A 17,971-nucleotide genomic window follows, 5' to 3' on the forward strand; every position below is an offset into this window, starting at 1 on the left:
CCACTGGCATTTTTCACAGAACTAGAACAAACAATTTCACAATTTGTATGGAAACACAAAAGACCCTAAATAGCCAAAGCAATCTTGAGAAAGAAAAACAGAGCTGGATGAATCAGGCTCCCTGACCTCAGACTATACTACAAAGCTACAGTAATCAAGACAGTATGGTACTGGCACAAAAACAGAAATATAGATCAATGGAACAGGATAGAAAGCCCAGAGATAAACCCATGCACATATGGTCACCTTATCTTTGATAAAGGAGGCAAGAATATACAATGGAGAAAAGACAGCCTCTTCAAGAAGTGGTGCTGGGAAAACTGGACAGCTACATGGAAAAAAATGAAATTAGAATATTCCCTAACCCTATGCACAAAAATAATCTCAAAATGGATTAAAGGCCTAAATGTAAGGTCAGACACTGTCAAACTCTTAGAGGAAAACGTAGGCAGAACACTCTATGACATAAATCCAGCAAGATCCTTTTTGACCCACCTCCTAGAGAAATGGAAATAAAAACAAAAGTAAACAAATGGGACCTAATGAAACGTAAAAGCTTTCGCACAGCAAAGGAAACCATAAACAAGAAGAAAAGACAACCCTCAGAATAGGAGAAAATATTTGCAAATGAAGCAACTGACAAAGGATTAATCTCCAAAATTTACAAGCAGCTCATGCAGCTCAATATCAAAAAAACAAAGAACCCAGTCCAGAAATGGGCAGAAGACCTAAACAGACCTTTCTCCAAAGAAGATATACAGAATGCCAACAAACACATGAAAGAATGCTCAACATCACTAATCATTAGAGAAACGCAAATCAGAACTACAATGAGGTATCATCTCACACCAGTCAGAATGGCCATCATCTAAAAATCTACAAACAATAAATGTTGGAGAGGGTGTGGAGAAAAGGGAATCCTCTTGCACTGTTGGTGGGAATGTAAATTGATACAGCTACTATGGAGAACGGTATGGAGGTTCCTTAAAAAACTAAAAATAGAACTACCATATGACCCAGCAATCCCACTACTAGGCATATACCCTGAGAAAACCATAATTCAAAAAGAGTCATGTGCCACAATGTTCACTGCAGCTCTATTTACAATAGCCATGGAAACAACCTAAGTGTCCATCAGCAGATGAATGGATAAAGAAGATGTGGCACACATATATATACAATGGAATATTACTCAGCCATAAAAAGAAATGAAATTGAGTTTTTTGTAGTGAGGTGGATGGACCTAGAGTCTGTCGTACAGAGTGAAGTAAGTCATAAAGAGAAAAACAAATACCGTATGCTAACACATATATATGGAATCTAAAAAAAAAAAAGGTCATGAAGAACCTAGGGGCAAGATGGGAATAAAAACTCAGACCTACTAGAGAATGGACTTGAGGACACGGGGAGGGGGAAGGGTAAGCTGGGACGAAGTGAGAGAGTGGCATGGACATATATACACTACCAAATGTAAAATGGATAGCTAGTGGGAAGCAGCCACATAGCACAGGGAGGTCAGCTCGGTGCTTTGTGACCACCTAGAGGGGTGGGATAGGGAGGGTGGGAGGGAGGGAGGCGCAACAGGGAGGAGATATGGGGATATATGTATATGTATAACTGATTCACTTTGTTATAAAGCAGAAACTACCACACCATTGTAAAGAAATTATACCCCAATAAAGACGTTTAAAAAAAAAGAGTAAATTCTAATACTTAAAATAAAAGCTAGCTCAAGCCAAAATTGTATGGAGGGTGAGAGGCAGCATCCCCTGGGGCACAGTTGGGTACCCAAGCCTTGCTGGCTGTGGGGGGCTGGGAACAGCTGCAGTGCTGGGGTCTCTTCACTCTGAGGGGCCTCATGTCCCGTGCACCTTGTCCCCCTCTTGGAGACATCATGGTGGCCACACCCTCCCGGAGCTCTGCCCCCAAACACACCCTGCACTGCCCCTCCCCCAGCCCTCTAACTGCCACTGAGCTTATCCAGCCGAACCCCTAAGGACGGGTGTGCGTGTGCACACGCGTGTCTGTGCCATGTGGGTGACCTGTAGGGCCAGGGTTTTCGGATTCTGCCCGTGTGTACAGTACAGCACATCATTCTGTCCAACGCACTAGCCCACATGCAGTGCGACTGCATTCTAGACACAGCGAGTACTTTCACGAACAACAAACTTTCATTAGTTTATCTGGGGCTGAGGGGACTCGGGCCTCTGGACCTGGCACATCTGCTACCTGTCCAGAGGCCACCTCTCTGACGCACAGACACACCTCCTTCCGCCTCCTGAATCTTCCCATGGAGCCATCCTGGGGTCGGAATGGTCACCCTGGCAAAGAAATTATAGCCACTGACGAGTGGCTTTTTTTTTATTGTCCAGTCTATGAGGGGAGGTGGTGAGAGAGAGAGAAGGACGGAAGGAAGGAAGGGAGGGAGGGAGGGAGGGAGGGAGGGAGGGGAGGGCGAGAGAGGGAAGGGAGACATTGATACAGAAGACTGCACTGTTGTTTCAGCAGGTGCACACTGGGGAGGTATATTTCTCAGCAAGTCTGAGGCCCCCCAGTTGACTCAAGTATCAATAGAGTTGTGCCCCCTTATCCACAAGGGGTATGTTCCTAGACCCCCGGCAGACGCGTGAAACATTGGCTAGTATTGAATCCTAAAGATACAGATATATGTTATGTTTTTTTCCTATCTAGACATACCTATGACAAACTTTAATTTATAAATTAGGCACAGTAAGAGATTAACAACAATAATAAAATAGAACAATGATGACAATATACTATAATAAAAGTTATGTGAATGTGGTCTCTCTTTCTCAAAATGTCTTATACAAATTCAATGCCTTTTCCATCTTAACTTGAGCTCATCGCGCACTGTGGCCAGAAGTACTGCAGTGTGAGGTGTAATAGGAAAACTAGCATGAATTCCCTTTTTCCTTCTTCACAATTTCATGGATGGAAGATTCATTCTGACCAGGGATCTTAGCAACTTTATCATACAATTTTTTTTCTTTCCTTATTAAGTCAAGAACTGTCACCTTTTCACTACAGGAAGCACTTTCTGGCTTCTCTTTGGTAGATCCGAATTGCCAGCATCACTACTCTTACGCTTTGGGGCAGTTATTAAGAAAAATCAGGGTCACTTGAACACAAGCGCTGTGACACTGTGACTGTGGGTCGGACAATCGAGACGGCCACCAAGTGACGACCAGATGGGACAGGCTGGACAGAAGGATGATTCACGTCCCGGGCAGGATGGAGCTGACGGTATGAGATTTCACGTTACTCAGAATGGCATGTGATTTAAAACACATGAGTTGTTTATTTCAGGAATCTTCCACTTAATATTTTTGGACCTCGTTTGACCACAGATTAGCTGAAACTGCAGAAAGCAAACGCTCAGGTAAGGGGGGACAACTGTATACACGTGTCATCATCCCAGCACCCAGATGGGCAGGAGCTCAGAGTACAGAGCGGAATGCGTACAGGGGCAACTGGGGCAAACTGCACACCTTCATGTCCTCGTGTGGGGCATCAACAGCGCCCACCTTGTAGGGTCGTTGTGAGAATTTAATGAAGTAATCCAGGCCACTCCCTCAGGGCAGCCCCTCACTCAGCGGGTGCCTCCCTCCCTCCCTCCCTCCCTCTTTCCCTCTCTTCTTCCCTTTCTTCCTTCCTTCCCTCTCTCCTTCTTCCTTCTGTCCTTCCCTCCTAATACTATACTTTGAGAGACTTTGAAGAAATAGAAGGTTTTTGATTTGACCATTGCCTGAACGCAGAACTTGAGATGGGAAGAGAAATAAATGCCGACTCAGGCTGAGATGGGCGACTGCAGCCCTGGTGATTCCATCTTCTGTAAAGACAATGCTGACATCTGAGCATCACCTGGTTCTGGAGAAAAAACCAAATGTGGCTGGTGGGGTTGAAGACGCTTCCCAGATGGGGACGTCTTGCTGCAAAACCTGGGGCAAATGATGGGAGCGCTCTGGACCTTTTTTTTTTTTTTATTGGTAAAACAGATAGCTTGGACAGGATGCTCTTTACACGTCTCCAGGCACTGCAGTTCCGTGACACAAATGCGATCCTGTTCTTTAGTCCTGTTGAAATATTTAAACATCTTGATTCTGCCATCAATTTATTAGCTCTGTCTCCCAATTTTGCAGTTCCTATAAATGTGATAAGCGAGCCTCCTGTCTCTTGGTCCAATCCATGCTTTCCTGCTGGTGATGAGCAGGGGCAGGGCGGCCACCGCGCCCAGAGGTCTGGGGGGGCCCTGGTCTGCCTCCCGCACAGTCTGTGTCTGCTCCTGCCATGGCCACCGTCTGGGGTCCCCGCTGGTGGCCGGCCCATGGTGGCCTCCGAGGCTGTGCAGCCCCGGGTAAGGAGGGCCACTGAGTGACTTGGGTTTTGTGCCAACCCACACTTCCTCCCTCCCTGCCCCTAGGCTGCCCCCTCCCTGCTAGGGCGGCTGGGACGCCTTCCTGCCTAACCCACCAGCTGTCCATAAACAGTGACCGCTGGGGGCCACAAGCCGCCAGCCCGCAGGGCGGGTGAGCAGAGCCATGTCCTTGCAAGGATGGTCCTATGAGACGACGAAGAATGTACCTGGTCTTTATCCCCGTTCCTGGCACAGAGCTTCAAAAAGGTGTGAAAACTGCTGCGTGAAAGGAACCCTTTTGGCCACACCTGAGTTGATGCCAACAAGGCAATGCAGAGTGGGCCTGAGATGCTTTCAAAGGAGGGGTGGCCCACCCTGTGACTAGAGGGTTGGAACTTTCAGCCTCACGCCCCCCACCTGAGGAAGGGCAGGGGGCTGGTGACTGAGTTCATTCGCACAGCCAGTGATTGAATCGCTCGTGCCTACATCACGACACCGGATGTAAACTCTGCAGAATGGGGCTGGGGATCTTCCAGGCTGGATCGCATATCCGTGTAAAGGGAGGGGCTGGCAGGTGCACTGCGACTCCACGGGGACGGCAGCTCCTGTGCTCGGGCCCCTCCTGGACCTCACCCCCTGCTTCTATTCCCTTTGGCTGTTCCTGAGCTGTACCCTTTCTAACAAAACCGTCACCCTAAGCATAGCGCTCTCCTGAGCTCTGTGAGTCATTCTGGAGAATCATCAAACCTGCAGAGTGGTCATGGGAACCCCTGAATTTACAGCCAAGTGAGCCAGAAGTGGGCACGGCCAGGGGACTCCACTTTCCACTGACATCTAAAGTGGGGGGGGGTCTTGTTGGGACTGAGCCCTTGACCGGGGGCTCTGCACTGACTCCAGGGGGTTCGGGCCAGAGCAGTGCTGTCAGGAGGAGCGGCCAGCTCAGTTTGTATCAACCCTGTGCAGCGGTGTGGCCCTCGTCAGCCAGGGCAGCCGGCGCGGCTCCCGGGCGCCACCGTTCCCTCATCGGTGACCGCAGTGACCCCGGCTTGGCTGTAGGGCTCAGCTAATCTCCCTGCCCTGGAAGAGCTCCCGAGGGGCACACTTGTAGGATGGACACAGGCCCCCCACGTCCCCAGGCTCACCTATGATAGAGGGGCAGGGAGTAATAAATAATCAACCTACTAAGTGTGCAGTTAGGTGGGGTATTCAGAGATGTTACCCGACTAGGAAGCTTAACACAAAAAAACCCACATGCGGGTGGGATAGGGGCCATCATGGGGGCAGGCGGGACCCAGGATGTCCCGTCCCTGGGGGTCAGGGCTGCCTCCAGAAAAGGGTGCCTGGGAGCACATCCCAGAGAGTGAAGGAGGCCCGTGCACATGTGGAGAAGGGGACCAGGGCTCTGCTGTGCAAAGGCCCTACAGAGCATCCAGAATGTTCCAGAGACAGCCAAAAGGAGGCCACGTGGCTGGAGCACCTGAGTGCTCACAGGGGCAGTGCTCACAGGTCCCTGGGGTCTCCTGGGCCACGGTGGGGGGGGGACACGGCCTGTTACCCCAGTGAAGTGGGGAGACCCGGAAGGTTAGGCGTGGTGTGTCCTACGGTCCCCGCTGCCCCAATCCCTGACTCGGCCCTCTGCCCCTTTGACTGCTCGGCCAGCAACGCCCCCAGGTGTGAGGTCCAGGGTCGGCTTGGGCAGCTGACGTGGGGTCCTTACCGTGGCCTGCGTCTGGAGCACGTGGTTATTTATCCTCAAGACTCCGGGGGGGCTGAGGTTCGCCAGCCCACGTCTTCCCAAACGTTTCCTGGACATGAAACGATTCCTGAATGCCTGTTTCCTTGGTGTGCTTTCCAGCTCCTTCATTATTCTAGGCGGCACACAAGATGCTGGCTGCTGCCTGCGGGGAAGGACGGAGTTGACAGGTGCAGCGCGTGCACAGAGACCCCGCGTCCCCTGCAGAGGCTCTCGGGGCTGTTAGTACCGTGCATTCCCCTTGCTGCTTTACAGACGCTCTGACCTGCTGACATCACAAGCTTCACGCAGGTTTGCACATGAGGCTGCGCCCTTTGGTCCATGCTTGTCACCCAGTTTGTGCATTTGACCTTGGATGTGTCCCCAAGGCTGTATTTTAGGGGCTCTGTTACCAGACTCTGAGCGATGAAAAGTCCAGCTGAGACGTATTCGTGTCATATTCCCTCAGACATATTCCCACAGGCAGAAGAGCCAGGAAGACAGCCCGAGACTCTGACGAAATCTTAACTGACTCTGAAAATGAGCTGAAGTTTTCAAAGCAAATGGTGGATGCCAAAAAATAGCAGCACATATCAGACAAATTCAGGGAAAGAAAGGCTATTGGACCAAAGAGAGGTCTGAAAAGACATCTCAGAGATCCAAGAAATTAGAAATAAAAAAGGAAAAAAAAACACTTCCGAAATGAAGAATAAACCAGAAGTTGCACAAACTTGAGTAGAATAAATGCCACACAGGTAATGCCTTAAGACTAACAGAAGTTGAGGAGAGGAAAATCAAAAAACAACAAGAAAATACATAAGAAGGATGCAAAACAAAGTGACACAGCAGAAGGGTAGAGAAGAACCAAACAGCATACTTGGAGCTGCCGACGTGGAAACTCAAAGCAATGAAATAGAACGAATACTAAAATGTAATTCAAAAAAATACCTTTATATAGAAAAGATGCACACCTACACTTTGAAAAGGTGCATATCATACCTGGGACAATTACCCAAGAATCACCAAGATAGAGACATACTGTGTCATTTAAAGGCTAAAATTAAAAACTAAGATGGATTGAAACACATCAACTATGTGTCAATCTAGGGATTCATAATAAATTTGTCATCATTGGAGGATGCTCTTGCTAGAGAGCTGACACAGTATTTTGAAACTCAGTATTAAAGGGAAGGAATCGAGCATTTACCCTGCTTTTTCTGTTTGAACTATACCTCAATGGAACCAAATGGTTTATGAGGGTATGTTTTTCTTTATAAAAGTAGTTAAGGTAATAAATGCAAATGAAATAATATAATTAAAATATTAGCATGAAAAAGTCCTTCTAGAAATAGAGGATCTGGACAAGTCACCTGCTCACATCACAAAAGACAGACTACCAGATATCACATGCCTCTCGATAGAAGGAACTTAACACTACCATGAAGAATCCTTCCCCAGACAGTAATCAAACTTGAACTGATACAGCCTCCTGGTCTGACTACAGAGTTACAGAACTTACTAGGGCCAGGAGAACCAGTCAAAGCACACCATGGAGATTCAGTGCTACCAGTGGGTCAAGGTCCAGACTATGGGAAACTCCACAGTTGAGAAGAAATTCTGGTTTCTTTAAACACAAATGAAAAAAAAAAAAAAAAAAAAAAAGCTGGGGCAGAAGGAAGGAAACTTACAGATTAAAATAGATTTAGGAGAGAGCCACAGAGGGCTATATGTACAAACTTAATTTAGATCTTGATTTGAAAAATAAAATTGTAAAATAAAATAAAACAGTCAAGGAAATCTGAACAATGTCTGGGAGGCTCTTTGATAATAGAAAGGAATTATTATTTGTTGTTTATTTTTTAGGTGTGACTATGGTTGCATTAAAAAAATCCTTATTGTTTAGTTATGTGCTCTGATATATTTACAAATGAAATTTATATGACAGCTGGGGTTTGTTTCAAAATCATCTGAGTTGAGGGGGCAGGAGAGCTAAAGATGAACATTGGCCTCGGGATAGTTGCTGAAGCTGGGTAATGTGTACCTGGGGGTTAAATTCCCTGTTCCATTTTTTATATTGAAACTTTTCATATTAAAAAGTTAAAAGGGACTTCTCTGGTGGTCTGCTGCAGAGGGCCCGGGTTTCGTCCCTGGTCGGGGAACTAAGAACCCACGAGCCATGCAGTGTGGCCAAAAAAAAAAAAAAAGTTAAAAATGGGCAAATCAACACTGATCTCTTCATTGGGCATATTGAGCCATTTCCACTGTGTTGGGCCTTTTCCAGCACCATGTCTGACAGTGGAATAAACTCATAGCTGCTCTCTGTCTCCCCTCCCATCATATGAAGATCTCTTTGCCTTACTAGAAGTCATCTCAGCTGGGCCTTTTGAATTTGCCTGAGCTGCCTCTTCCCTCGGCGCTCATTTCTCCGTGGCCTCTCCCTGTGCTGACAGCAAATCTCTCACCGTCCTCCATCCTCTTCAGGACCAGCCTCCGTCCCCATCACTGGGGCAGCAAACATCAAGCTGAGCACGCTTTCCGGCAGAAGGCATTGCAAGATTGAACAGAGTTAAACCATTAATTACCACAAATAGAGGCCAAATACGTGGAGATACGACGGAAGACTCTCAGCTGACTGCACAGTTATACCTCCAAGGGGCTGTACAGAATGGGCCAAGATTCTTGATAACCAGTCTTGGGAAGAGGATGGTGGGTCGATATGAGATGTACTCCCCGCCTGGCGATGTCTCTCTGTGTCCCTGCGATGAGGTGCAACAAACCTCCGGCAGACCATAATCACAAAATAAATACGGATTAACTCGATCACACAGAAGGATTGCTGAAGACAGACCCGCCATCTGCAAGGAGGCGCATCTCCTCCAGTGCCCACTTCCTAGAGTCCTCTGCTCCCTTGAGAAATCTGTCAAAAACCTACTTAATATTTAAGACTCAACTGACACGTCACCTCCCTGATTGCCTGATGTCCCTATGGCCTTGTCGAAGTCCCCGAACTGCTTTATCATGGATACAGCACTGGCTGGGATGCAATAGCTCTGGTGTTGATGGGAATCTCAGAGACCTGACCCCTGGGCCGTCCCTGCCCAGGGCAGGAACTCAAATCAGACAGCAGCTACTGCTCCAAACATGCAGAGACCCAGGCTTGTCCACCCGGAGACCCTAAGGAGAAGCCAGGGGTTCATGTTTCATAATCCTGTTTTGGAGAGAAAATAAATGCCAGGTAATATTTATGCTTCAGTCTGAAAGGACAAATTAAAATACCATGACAAACGACTGTGCACACAGTCTTCTCATGGGCAGGTATCAATGAGGCGTCCATCCCAGGTAGGATGTCCTAATAACACAGGGCACAGACTCTGTACGGTTTACAAAACCGCAGGTTTCTATAGAAACTAAAATCATGAACTATGTACAGAGACTCACTTACAAGGCAAGTGGATGTTAATAATTCATTTTCCATGCATGTCCAAGGCCACAAAGAGACGCACACTGCCCCATCTTATGAAGAAATCCAGACTCCGGCACCGGCGTTGGACTGTAGATCATTCTCTTGTTATCTTGGGACACATCAAAGATGTAATTTTTTTTTTTTTTTTCGTTACGCGGGCCTCTCACTGCTGTGGCCTCTCCCGTTGCGGAGCACAGGCTCCGGACGCGCAGGCTCAGCGGCCACGGCTCACGGGCCCAGCCGCTCCGCGGCACGTGGGATCTTCCCGGACCGGGGCACGAACCCGCGCCCCCTGCATCGGCAGGCGGACTCCCGACCGCTGCGCCACCAGGGAAGCCCCGCAAGATGTAATTTTATAGCAACCTTAATTGGGATGCACACACTTCCTAGCATCACCTTACAGCATTTCAGAGGAGCCGTGCTCTTCCTTTCTCAATAGCTAATTTGTCTGGGATTCTGGAAATCATGTATGTGGAAGTGGAAGAGCTGGTCTCACAGGTCATGTGAGGACAGGTGCAGCATGCTGCCCACACTCACTGACCATCCTTTGCCTTCGCACCTTGGGAGGCAGCAGCAGCGGCTGTCTATGAACAGAGGGCTTCCTTTCCTCTGTCACAGTTGACTCTCTCTAGGTGTGTGGGCTTGATCTGGGGACAGGCTCAGGGCTGGCGGCTACAAAACCTCCAGACACTAGATTGTTTGGTCTTGTCCTGTCTTTTGGATGGCGGTACCCGTTTTTTGTCCTAGACAGATGCCATCTGCCCCAGGTGGGATGCAGAATTGCAGGTGGATGGATCATAGCCTCACAGCTCTGTGAGGGCACCTCGGTGTCACAGATGGGCGTGGGGGCTGGGGACTACCTCCTCAGGCTGCCCCCAAATCCTTAAAGATGCAGCCTGGTCCAGGGGACATGCTTTCAGTGTGACTCGGTCACCTTGGTTTGTCAAGAGGGGAGTAATGGAGGGCGTATTTGAAGAAAGCAGAAAAGTGCCACAAGGGCACTTCTTGCTAATTCCACGCTCTTGTGTCTCCAGCCGTGGCTGTATATGACTCCATGGAAGCACCTACTGTAGAAGGTCAACTTTACCACTTACATCCAAGGCCATCGGCGGGGCTTCCCCAAAGTTTACGAGCTACCACAATAAACAATGTTCCAAGCCAAGAGATTTCTTTTAGTCACTTACCATAAAAGGCTCCTGTACCAAATGGCCTAGAAACACAAACACATTTCCAAAGCCGTGGGGTCGATGATATTGAAAAACTCAAAAAAGTAACTGCACCCTGTCACACTACAGAAAACCACTAGTTTAGCAGGAATCCCCTGGCTCGGCAACTGGCAAAAACTGGTACCTCGTGAAGGGGCTGGAAGCCATACGTACCACTGACAGTTTCTTTACTAACGGGTTTTGTAAAGAGTGATAATTTCACTCTGGCTTTTAAACCAAATGACATACTTTTGCTGAATCCTTCAAATAATTCAACTCAATGATTTGAAATAAATTCTAAATTCTTTAAGTAGACAGCACATTTGAAAAGCAGGTCTGAACTAAAAACAACCTACACGTCAGAAACCAGCCGAACCCCTGGGCATTGCACACAACGGGGAGACGCAAACAATGAATTTTCCGGTCCCAGGGAAGACGTACTATCGTGCATCATGAACGTATTCCATGAAACAGTAAATAACAAACCATCTGAAACAGCACTTACCAGGTAGCTGAAAATATGTGGGCGCTTTGAAAGCTTGTCATTGTGACATATTTCTCTTCCCAGGGAATTTTAGGGAAAGTTATCATTTGGACCTGAATCATATGCACAACTGATTTAATCCCATCTGTGTAAGAATGTTCAAAATGTATATGAACTGGGCCAGGGTGTGGAAAGATGCAGGGAGCATAGAGCTGCGTCCAAAATGTGCCCTGTAGTTTAGAGGCCAGGATATGGCCGCTGAAGAGTCATGATTTGCAGAAGCATTTAAGTGCTTTTTGATGTGAAAAATTACACTATGTATACGAAAGGGAAGGTCAAAATGGATTGATTTTGGCAGGTTCTCTGGAGCCTGGTCTCTTACTAGTTATACAGCATCTACTGAATACAAGTGTCCAGAAGCAGCTAGAAGCTTGAGGAGTCCTTGGGCTTACTGACAACAACCTTCCCCAAAAGGACAAAAATGCCAAGACGATGCTGGTGTCCATGCATGGGAGGAAGCTTTGGAAAAAGCCACACGAGGGTGAAGCTTCCCCTAGAGTGGGCGCAGTTTGCAAAGCGGCTCAGAAGTGAATGACCAGGACTCAGGGAACATTCCAGACCCTGAGTCCAGATCCCCCAACTTCCGCTGAAACCTTTTCCTCCTGGATCTCAGTGGCAGAACAAAGTGACCCAGGGACCGAGGCCTGAACCATGGCGGGAGCCAGGTGCCTGGGCACCTGAGGGCCGAGGGGGCTTGGAATCATATCATGGCCAAAAGCTTCATGCAAACACCCGTGTTGGTTTCAAAGTCAGTGCTGAGTCACGGAAGAAGTCTTTCAGATGATGAAAACCGAGACTAATGCTTTGACATTATTTCAATGCCAAGTGTTCAGAGTTTGGGGCCAGTCGCACGGGAAAACGGATAAAACTGGGTGATACAGGCAGACATCCCCACTCCTTTGGAGCTAGCCGAGACCTCCCTCCTGCACGAGTTCAAAACGCATCCGGTAATGGCTAGAGTGCTGCTTCTCTTGTGCCTCAGGAAGCTCATCTTGTTTTTAAAATTATATACATCTATCCAAAGATCACAGAGACTGGCTTAGCTGACAACCAGGGTGTGAACATAACAATAAAGAGATGACGCTTGATTTCCTTTCCTGGAGCCCTTGGTCCCCAATGAAGACACTTGGTGTCCATCCTCTGCGGCCCACGCAAGTGTCCTTTGACCCCAAAAGTGACTGTCTAAGCAGAGGATATGGGGGAGCAGAAAAACAGAGGCCTGGGCGATTGGGTGGGAGGTGCTTTGCTCCAGTACCGCAGGGAGCCCCCGGTCCCGCCGAACTGCTGCCCCTGGTCTCCTTCACCCGCGGAAGGAGACCCCACCCCCCACCCAGACTGCCTTCCTGTCTTGGGAAGGACACTGCTTACCCTTCCCTGCATTGTTTCCAGAAAGTTCTGTGGTGTCTGCCTGGTACCAGTTAAAATGACAATATACCTGGGCCCTGGTCAGCGAAATAGTTTTGTGAGGGGTGCACAGTGGAAAAAGGCCAAAGGTGTTGAAATAAAAGGAATAATGTACCCACTTAGGACTAATTCTGTAGGCTCGTGTCTCCACAGGCACCCTGACCCCTGGCTGCCAGCCCTGCCTCCACTTCCTCTCTCCCTTCCTCTCCCACCATCTTTCACCAGGAAGCCACAGGGTAAGGGTGGAAGAGGTGAGAACGGGCACAGGCTCTGAGTCAAGACTGCATTTTCCTCCATCACTGCGAACATTTGTTACTGCAAAAGTACTTCTTCTGAGGCACATTTTTTTAGAGAGAAAATACACACAGTGCAAACATCCTGACAGCTGCTCAGGGATTCCTGCCGCAGGCCTGGGGTGTCCCATGATGGGGGCTGATAAATGGGCACCCGGTACAGGACTGAATGCACTGCTAGGCTGGGATGAGGGCCATTCCCGCCGGGACATCGGAACCACGTTGGCTCAGGAAGTGGCCTCGTAGGTCCTCTTTTAGATTCGCTTTCATCCTTCCCTGCCTTGTGCCTCCCACCTCCCCCTCTGGGAACTTGGACACACAGACCCCGAATTTTACCCCTTTATGTAGAACTCAGTAGGAAAGGGACCACAGACCAGGCCTTCCAGGAGGGCCAAAGCGGGAACAACCATTCCCCGCCCCCGGCTTGAAAGGAAGGGGCGGAGTTCCCTCCCTCCTGTGCTGTGGCCACAACCAAACGGTAACAAGCAAACGTGGATGGAGAACTTATTCTCCTGGTGCCACAGGAAGTCACACGGGCAACATCGCACTAGGGCATCACCCACTTTGCAGACGAGAAGTCTGATGTGGGGGTGAAATTACTTTGCCCAAAGTCACTAAGCAAGCAAGACACGGAGCTGGACCTCCAACCCGGGGCTGACAGACGCACAACCCATCACTCACCCAGCGCCACCTTCACCTCCGTGCTCTGTCCGCTCCTCAGGGCCCCAAAAGCAAGGCTAGGGGTGAACGTGGCCCCGGGGAGGCGAGGGGAGGGGAGACGACATCCAGTGTAGACCCAGGGCACCCAGGGCAGGTTCTGCTAAGACAGACCTGGGACCTCCCGCCCTCTGTTTAGGGGTTGGATCCGTTCTTGGCTCAGTCAACAGAGTCAAAGTGATCCCTTCTCTTTCTCCACCACCTAATCATCCCTCGAAGAAAGACGCGCAGGAAAGGACGTGGCCACCTACCGATTCCTCTTGGTTTTCACGTGGGGGTCTTCCCTGCCATCTTCGGAACTTGATCCATCGCCGGGCTTGGCTGAAAGAAAGCCAAGTTCACCTGTTAACACGGAGCCTGTGGCTTTGACAAACCGTCGGGAAGCACCACTTTCAAGCAGACTCATCTTGAAATTAAGAAAACAGACTTCCCTTAAAGATGGACCTCAAATCCTGTAACCATGCTCTTAGGGTGCACCCCTTTCATATTCCAGCAGAAGAGAAATCTGATGTGCTTTGGTGCAGAGAAGTCATCTCTAGCTGCTGGCTGTGTAGAGGCTGCTGGACCTTCCAGAAGGGCTGGAGGAGGAAGGGGCATCCACCTGGCCCCACCTCTCACAGGACTTAGGCCCTGGACCAGCTCTGCTAGCCACGCTGCCTTCACGTCCTTGTGCTTGAACCACAGACCCGGACTCCCCGCTTTGTCTCCTGCAATGAACAACCCGATTTCTCCTGCATACGGTGTGCCCACCACTGCTGTCTACAAGTCTGCTTTCTAAAAGCTAAATTGATTTTGAAGTCGGGTCCCCTACTTACATCCTGAAGAGGCTGGCCCTATAAATGTTTGATGAGCTTTCGGAATGAAAAAGTAAAAAGGTGCTTCGGTGTTTCATATCCGTCTCCAAAAGGAAAGAGGAAAAATGAGTGTAAAGATGGTTCTAGAGCATCGTTTCGGTGCTGACAGGTTGAATGATGTCCAAACACTCCCTGGCATCACAACTGCCTCCTTGCCTGCTTTTTATTCTGTGTCTGTCATCCCCAAGAAACCACTTTCTCATAACCACGTCCTGTGTGGGCACAGGGGCAAGGTTCTGGGCTCTGCAGTGCGTGACCCATGTCCTCACCCGCTGCCCCCGTCCCCCAGGACTGCTTGAACCCACGTCCTTCCTGAGGACGCTCTGTAATGAGCTCATAATTAATGTGAAGCTTATGGGAAAAAATATGAATTTCCACGACTGCAAAGCCCTCCACACCTTTTCTTTCTATAAAACCTGACAATTCTCCATACACGCGGTTTGCAATCCCAGCAATGCCCCCCTGCTCCGGTTCCAACCCCTATCTACTCTCCGGTTCGCTTTCGGTGCAGAGCATGGGGCTGCAGCGAGCTGAGAGGGTTGGGTTCTGGTGGCCTCTTCCCACCGACGGCCCGTCCACAGCGGGTCCTGCCCAGTACAGCATTGTGGGACCAGTGAGCGCTCCCTCGGCGAGAGCCCAAGCCCAGGTGGGCCTTTCAGGGCTCTCCAGTGGGGCTCTCCCCACCTTGGCTCCAGTGACACGTGGGGCTGGATGATGGGGCGTCCCGTGCACCGTAGGGTATTGGGCAGCATCCCTGGTCTCTGACCCCCAGACGCCCGGCACCCCTCCCAGTACTGACAACCACAGATGTCTCCAGTAGTTGCCAAATGTCCCCCAAGGGACAGAGCCTCACCCCACCCCCTGCTCTGATGAGAACCAGTGGTCTAGAGAGAGACCTTTGCGGTGACCGAGCTGACGGGCAGGGGACGGGCTTTCTTCTTCACTCCTATGCTCTCTCCCCACGCGCCCATACGTGGCGCCGACAGTCAATCCCCTCTCTGCTGTGACCCCAGAAGGCACACTTACCTCCCCGGCTCCTGCCTGGCTCTCCACCTCCGTGTCCCACAGGCCCCTCATCTCAGCACATTCCACCTGGATCTACCCTCGCTCCCACTCTCCCGTCTCAGCCTCCAGTCCACCGACACCCCTCCACGTAGGAGCTGCGACTCTCCCTTACGATGCCCCTCCTGGCCCCCACTGGCTCTGGCTGGCTTTTGAAGAAGGAGTGGGTTGTGTTTGCTTGTCCTTCAGGCAGATACGCAGAGACATTATCATCAAGACATTTACTAAGGTGTAGACGAGGCAGCCCTTCCCCACACCCCGCACAGGACACGCTCGGGAAGACCAAAGGCAAGCCAGGAAAACTGAAGAAATACTGTTTTTACATGAGGTCACACAATTATAAAGATGTTGGTTATTTCCTAGGGTATTTTTGTTCATTTTGAAGAATTCTATCACGAGTGAAGTTTCCTGATCAAGATTCAAAATTCAGAAGTCATAAAGGAAAACACAAATTTACTGCCTTTAAAAATACAAGACCAAAGGAATGTCAGGAAAAACGGTGGAATAGGGGACTCTCAGGTCCGTCCCTCCACCAAAACAGCTGCTGAACTGGAAAAGTGACTGGAGTCAAGTATTTGAGAACTCTGGAACCTTCAACATCAAGGGCAGTGCTGGCTGGGGGGAGAGGCTGCTGTCCTTCAGCTGACCTCAGAGATAACGGAACAGAAACTTCAGTTTGGGGACTGAAAGTGACAAGGAATACACACATAAAAACTAGTTTGGAGGGACTTCCCTGGTGGTCCAGTGGCTGAGACTCTGCACTCCCAATGCAGGGCGTCCGGATTTGATCCCTGATCAGGGAACTAGAGCCCGCATGCCGCAACTAAGACCCAGTGCAGCCGCATAAATATTTTAACAAACTAGTTTGGTAAAGTCACAAATGGGCGGCTCCAACCCTCAACAAGCAGGAATCAGAAATCCTTGAGGAGTAGGACAATCACATTTCCAGTGTTGCCACATCGTCACACTCAGAAAGTCCAGATCTCGATCAAAACTACAAAGCATACAAAGAAATAAGAAAGAAAGTATGGTCCATTCACATGAAAAAAAAAGAATTTGACAGCAACCGTCTCTGAAAAAGCCCAAGTACCAAAATTCACTCAAAATGGCTGAAAGAGCTAAACTTAAGAGCTAAAACTATGCAAATCTCAGACAAAAACGTAGGGGGTAAAAGCCATGATGCTGGATTTGAAAAAGGTCTCTTAGATATGACACCAAAACACTGGCAATAAAAGAAAAAAACAGATAAATTGGACTTAATAAAAAATTTTAAATTTCTTGCATAAAAGAACACTATTATCAACAGAGTGAAAAAGCAAACCACAGAATGGGAACCACATTTGCAAATTAAATATCTGATAAGGGATTCATATTCATAATATATATAAAACCCCTACAACTCAGCCACAACAACTAAAACAACAACAGCCCAGTTACAAACGGGCAAAGACTTAAATGGACCTTTCTCCAAAGAAGACACGCGAAAAGCCCATGAAAAGGTACTCAGCACGGAGTCATTAGGGAAATGGAAATCAAAACCGCAGTGAGGTACCACTTCACACACTCTGATGGTGATAGAAGAAGAAGAATTTTAAAAAGGAAGACAAGTGTTGGCAAATAATATGGAGAAGGACGTGGAACCTGTGGGCACTAATGGTGGGAATGAAAGATGGGGCAGCTGCTATGGTAAAAGGTTTGACCGCTACTCTAAGAGTTCAACATAGAATTACCAGGTGAGCCAGAAATTCTACTCCTAGGTATGCACAAAAAAGAACTGAAAACAAGGATTCAAACAGATATTTGTATGCCAACATTCATAGCAGCATTATTCACAACAGCAAAAAAGTGGAAACAACCCGAGAGTCCATCAGCAGGTGAATCAATAAACAATGTGTGGTTTATCCCTACAACGGAATACTACTCAGCTGTGAAAAGGAATGAAGCATTGACACGTGCTATAACATGCATGGACCTTGCAAACGTTATGCTAAGTGAAATAAACCAGACACAAGTGGACAAATACTGCATGATTCCACTTACATGAGGCATATAGAACAGGCTAATCTATAGACATGGGAAGTAGAATAGAGGTTACCAGGGGAATTATCAATAAACGGTTACAGGGTTTCTGTTTTAGGGGAGGAAAAAGATGGGAAATAATGGTGATGGTTACATAATACTGTGAAGGTATTACTGATAAATGCCTCTGAACTGTGCACTTAAAAATGGTTAAAAAGGCAAACTTCACGATATGCATGTTTTACCACAGTAAGAAAAAAATTCAAGATTAATTCGTTTTATGGAAAAAGAAATCAAAAGAAA

General features: G+C 48.5%; 1 protein-coding gene across 1 annotated transcript in view; it reads right to left on the reverse strand.

The window, feature by feature from the left end:
- TCERG1L (transcription elongation regulator 1 like) overlaps window positions 1-17,971 on the reverse strand; it is a 203,472-nt gene that overhangs the window by 27,439 nt on the left and 158,062 nt on the right. The window contains exon 8 of the mRNA XM_029201199.1: window positions 13,985-14,054. Within this exon, the coding sequence (XP_029057032.1) occupies window positions 13,985-14,054 (70 nt within the window). The remainder of the gene's footprint in view (window positions 1-13,984; window positions 14,055-17,971) is intronic.

The sequence above is a fragment of the Monodon monoceros genome, unplaced genomic scaffold (genome assembly GCF_005190385.1).
Source record: "Monodon monoceros isolate NGI ecotype Baffin Bay Population unplaced genomic scaffold, NGI_Narwhal_1 Super_Scaffold_4, whole genome shotgun sequence".
Lineage (NCBI taxonomy): Eukaryota > Metazoa > Chordata > Mammalia > Artiodactyla > Monodontidae > Monodon > Monodon monoceros.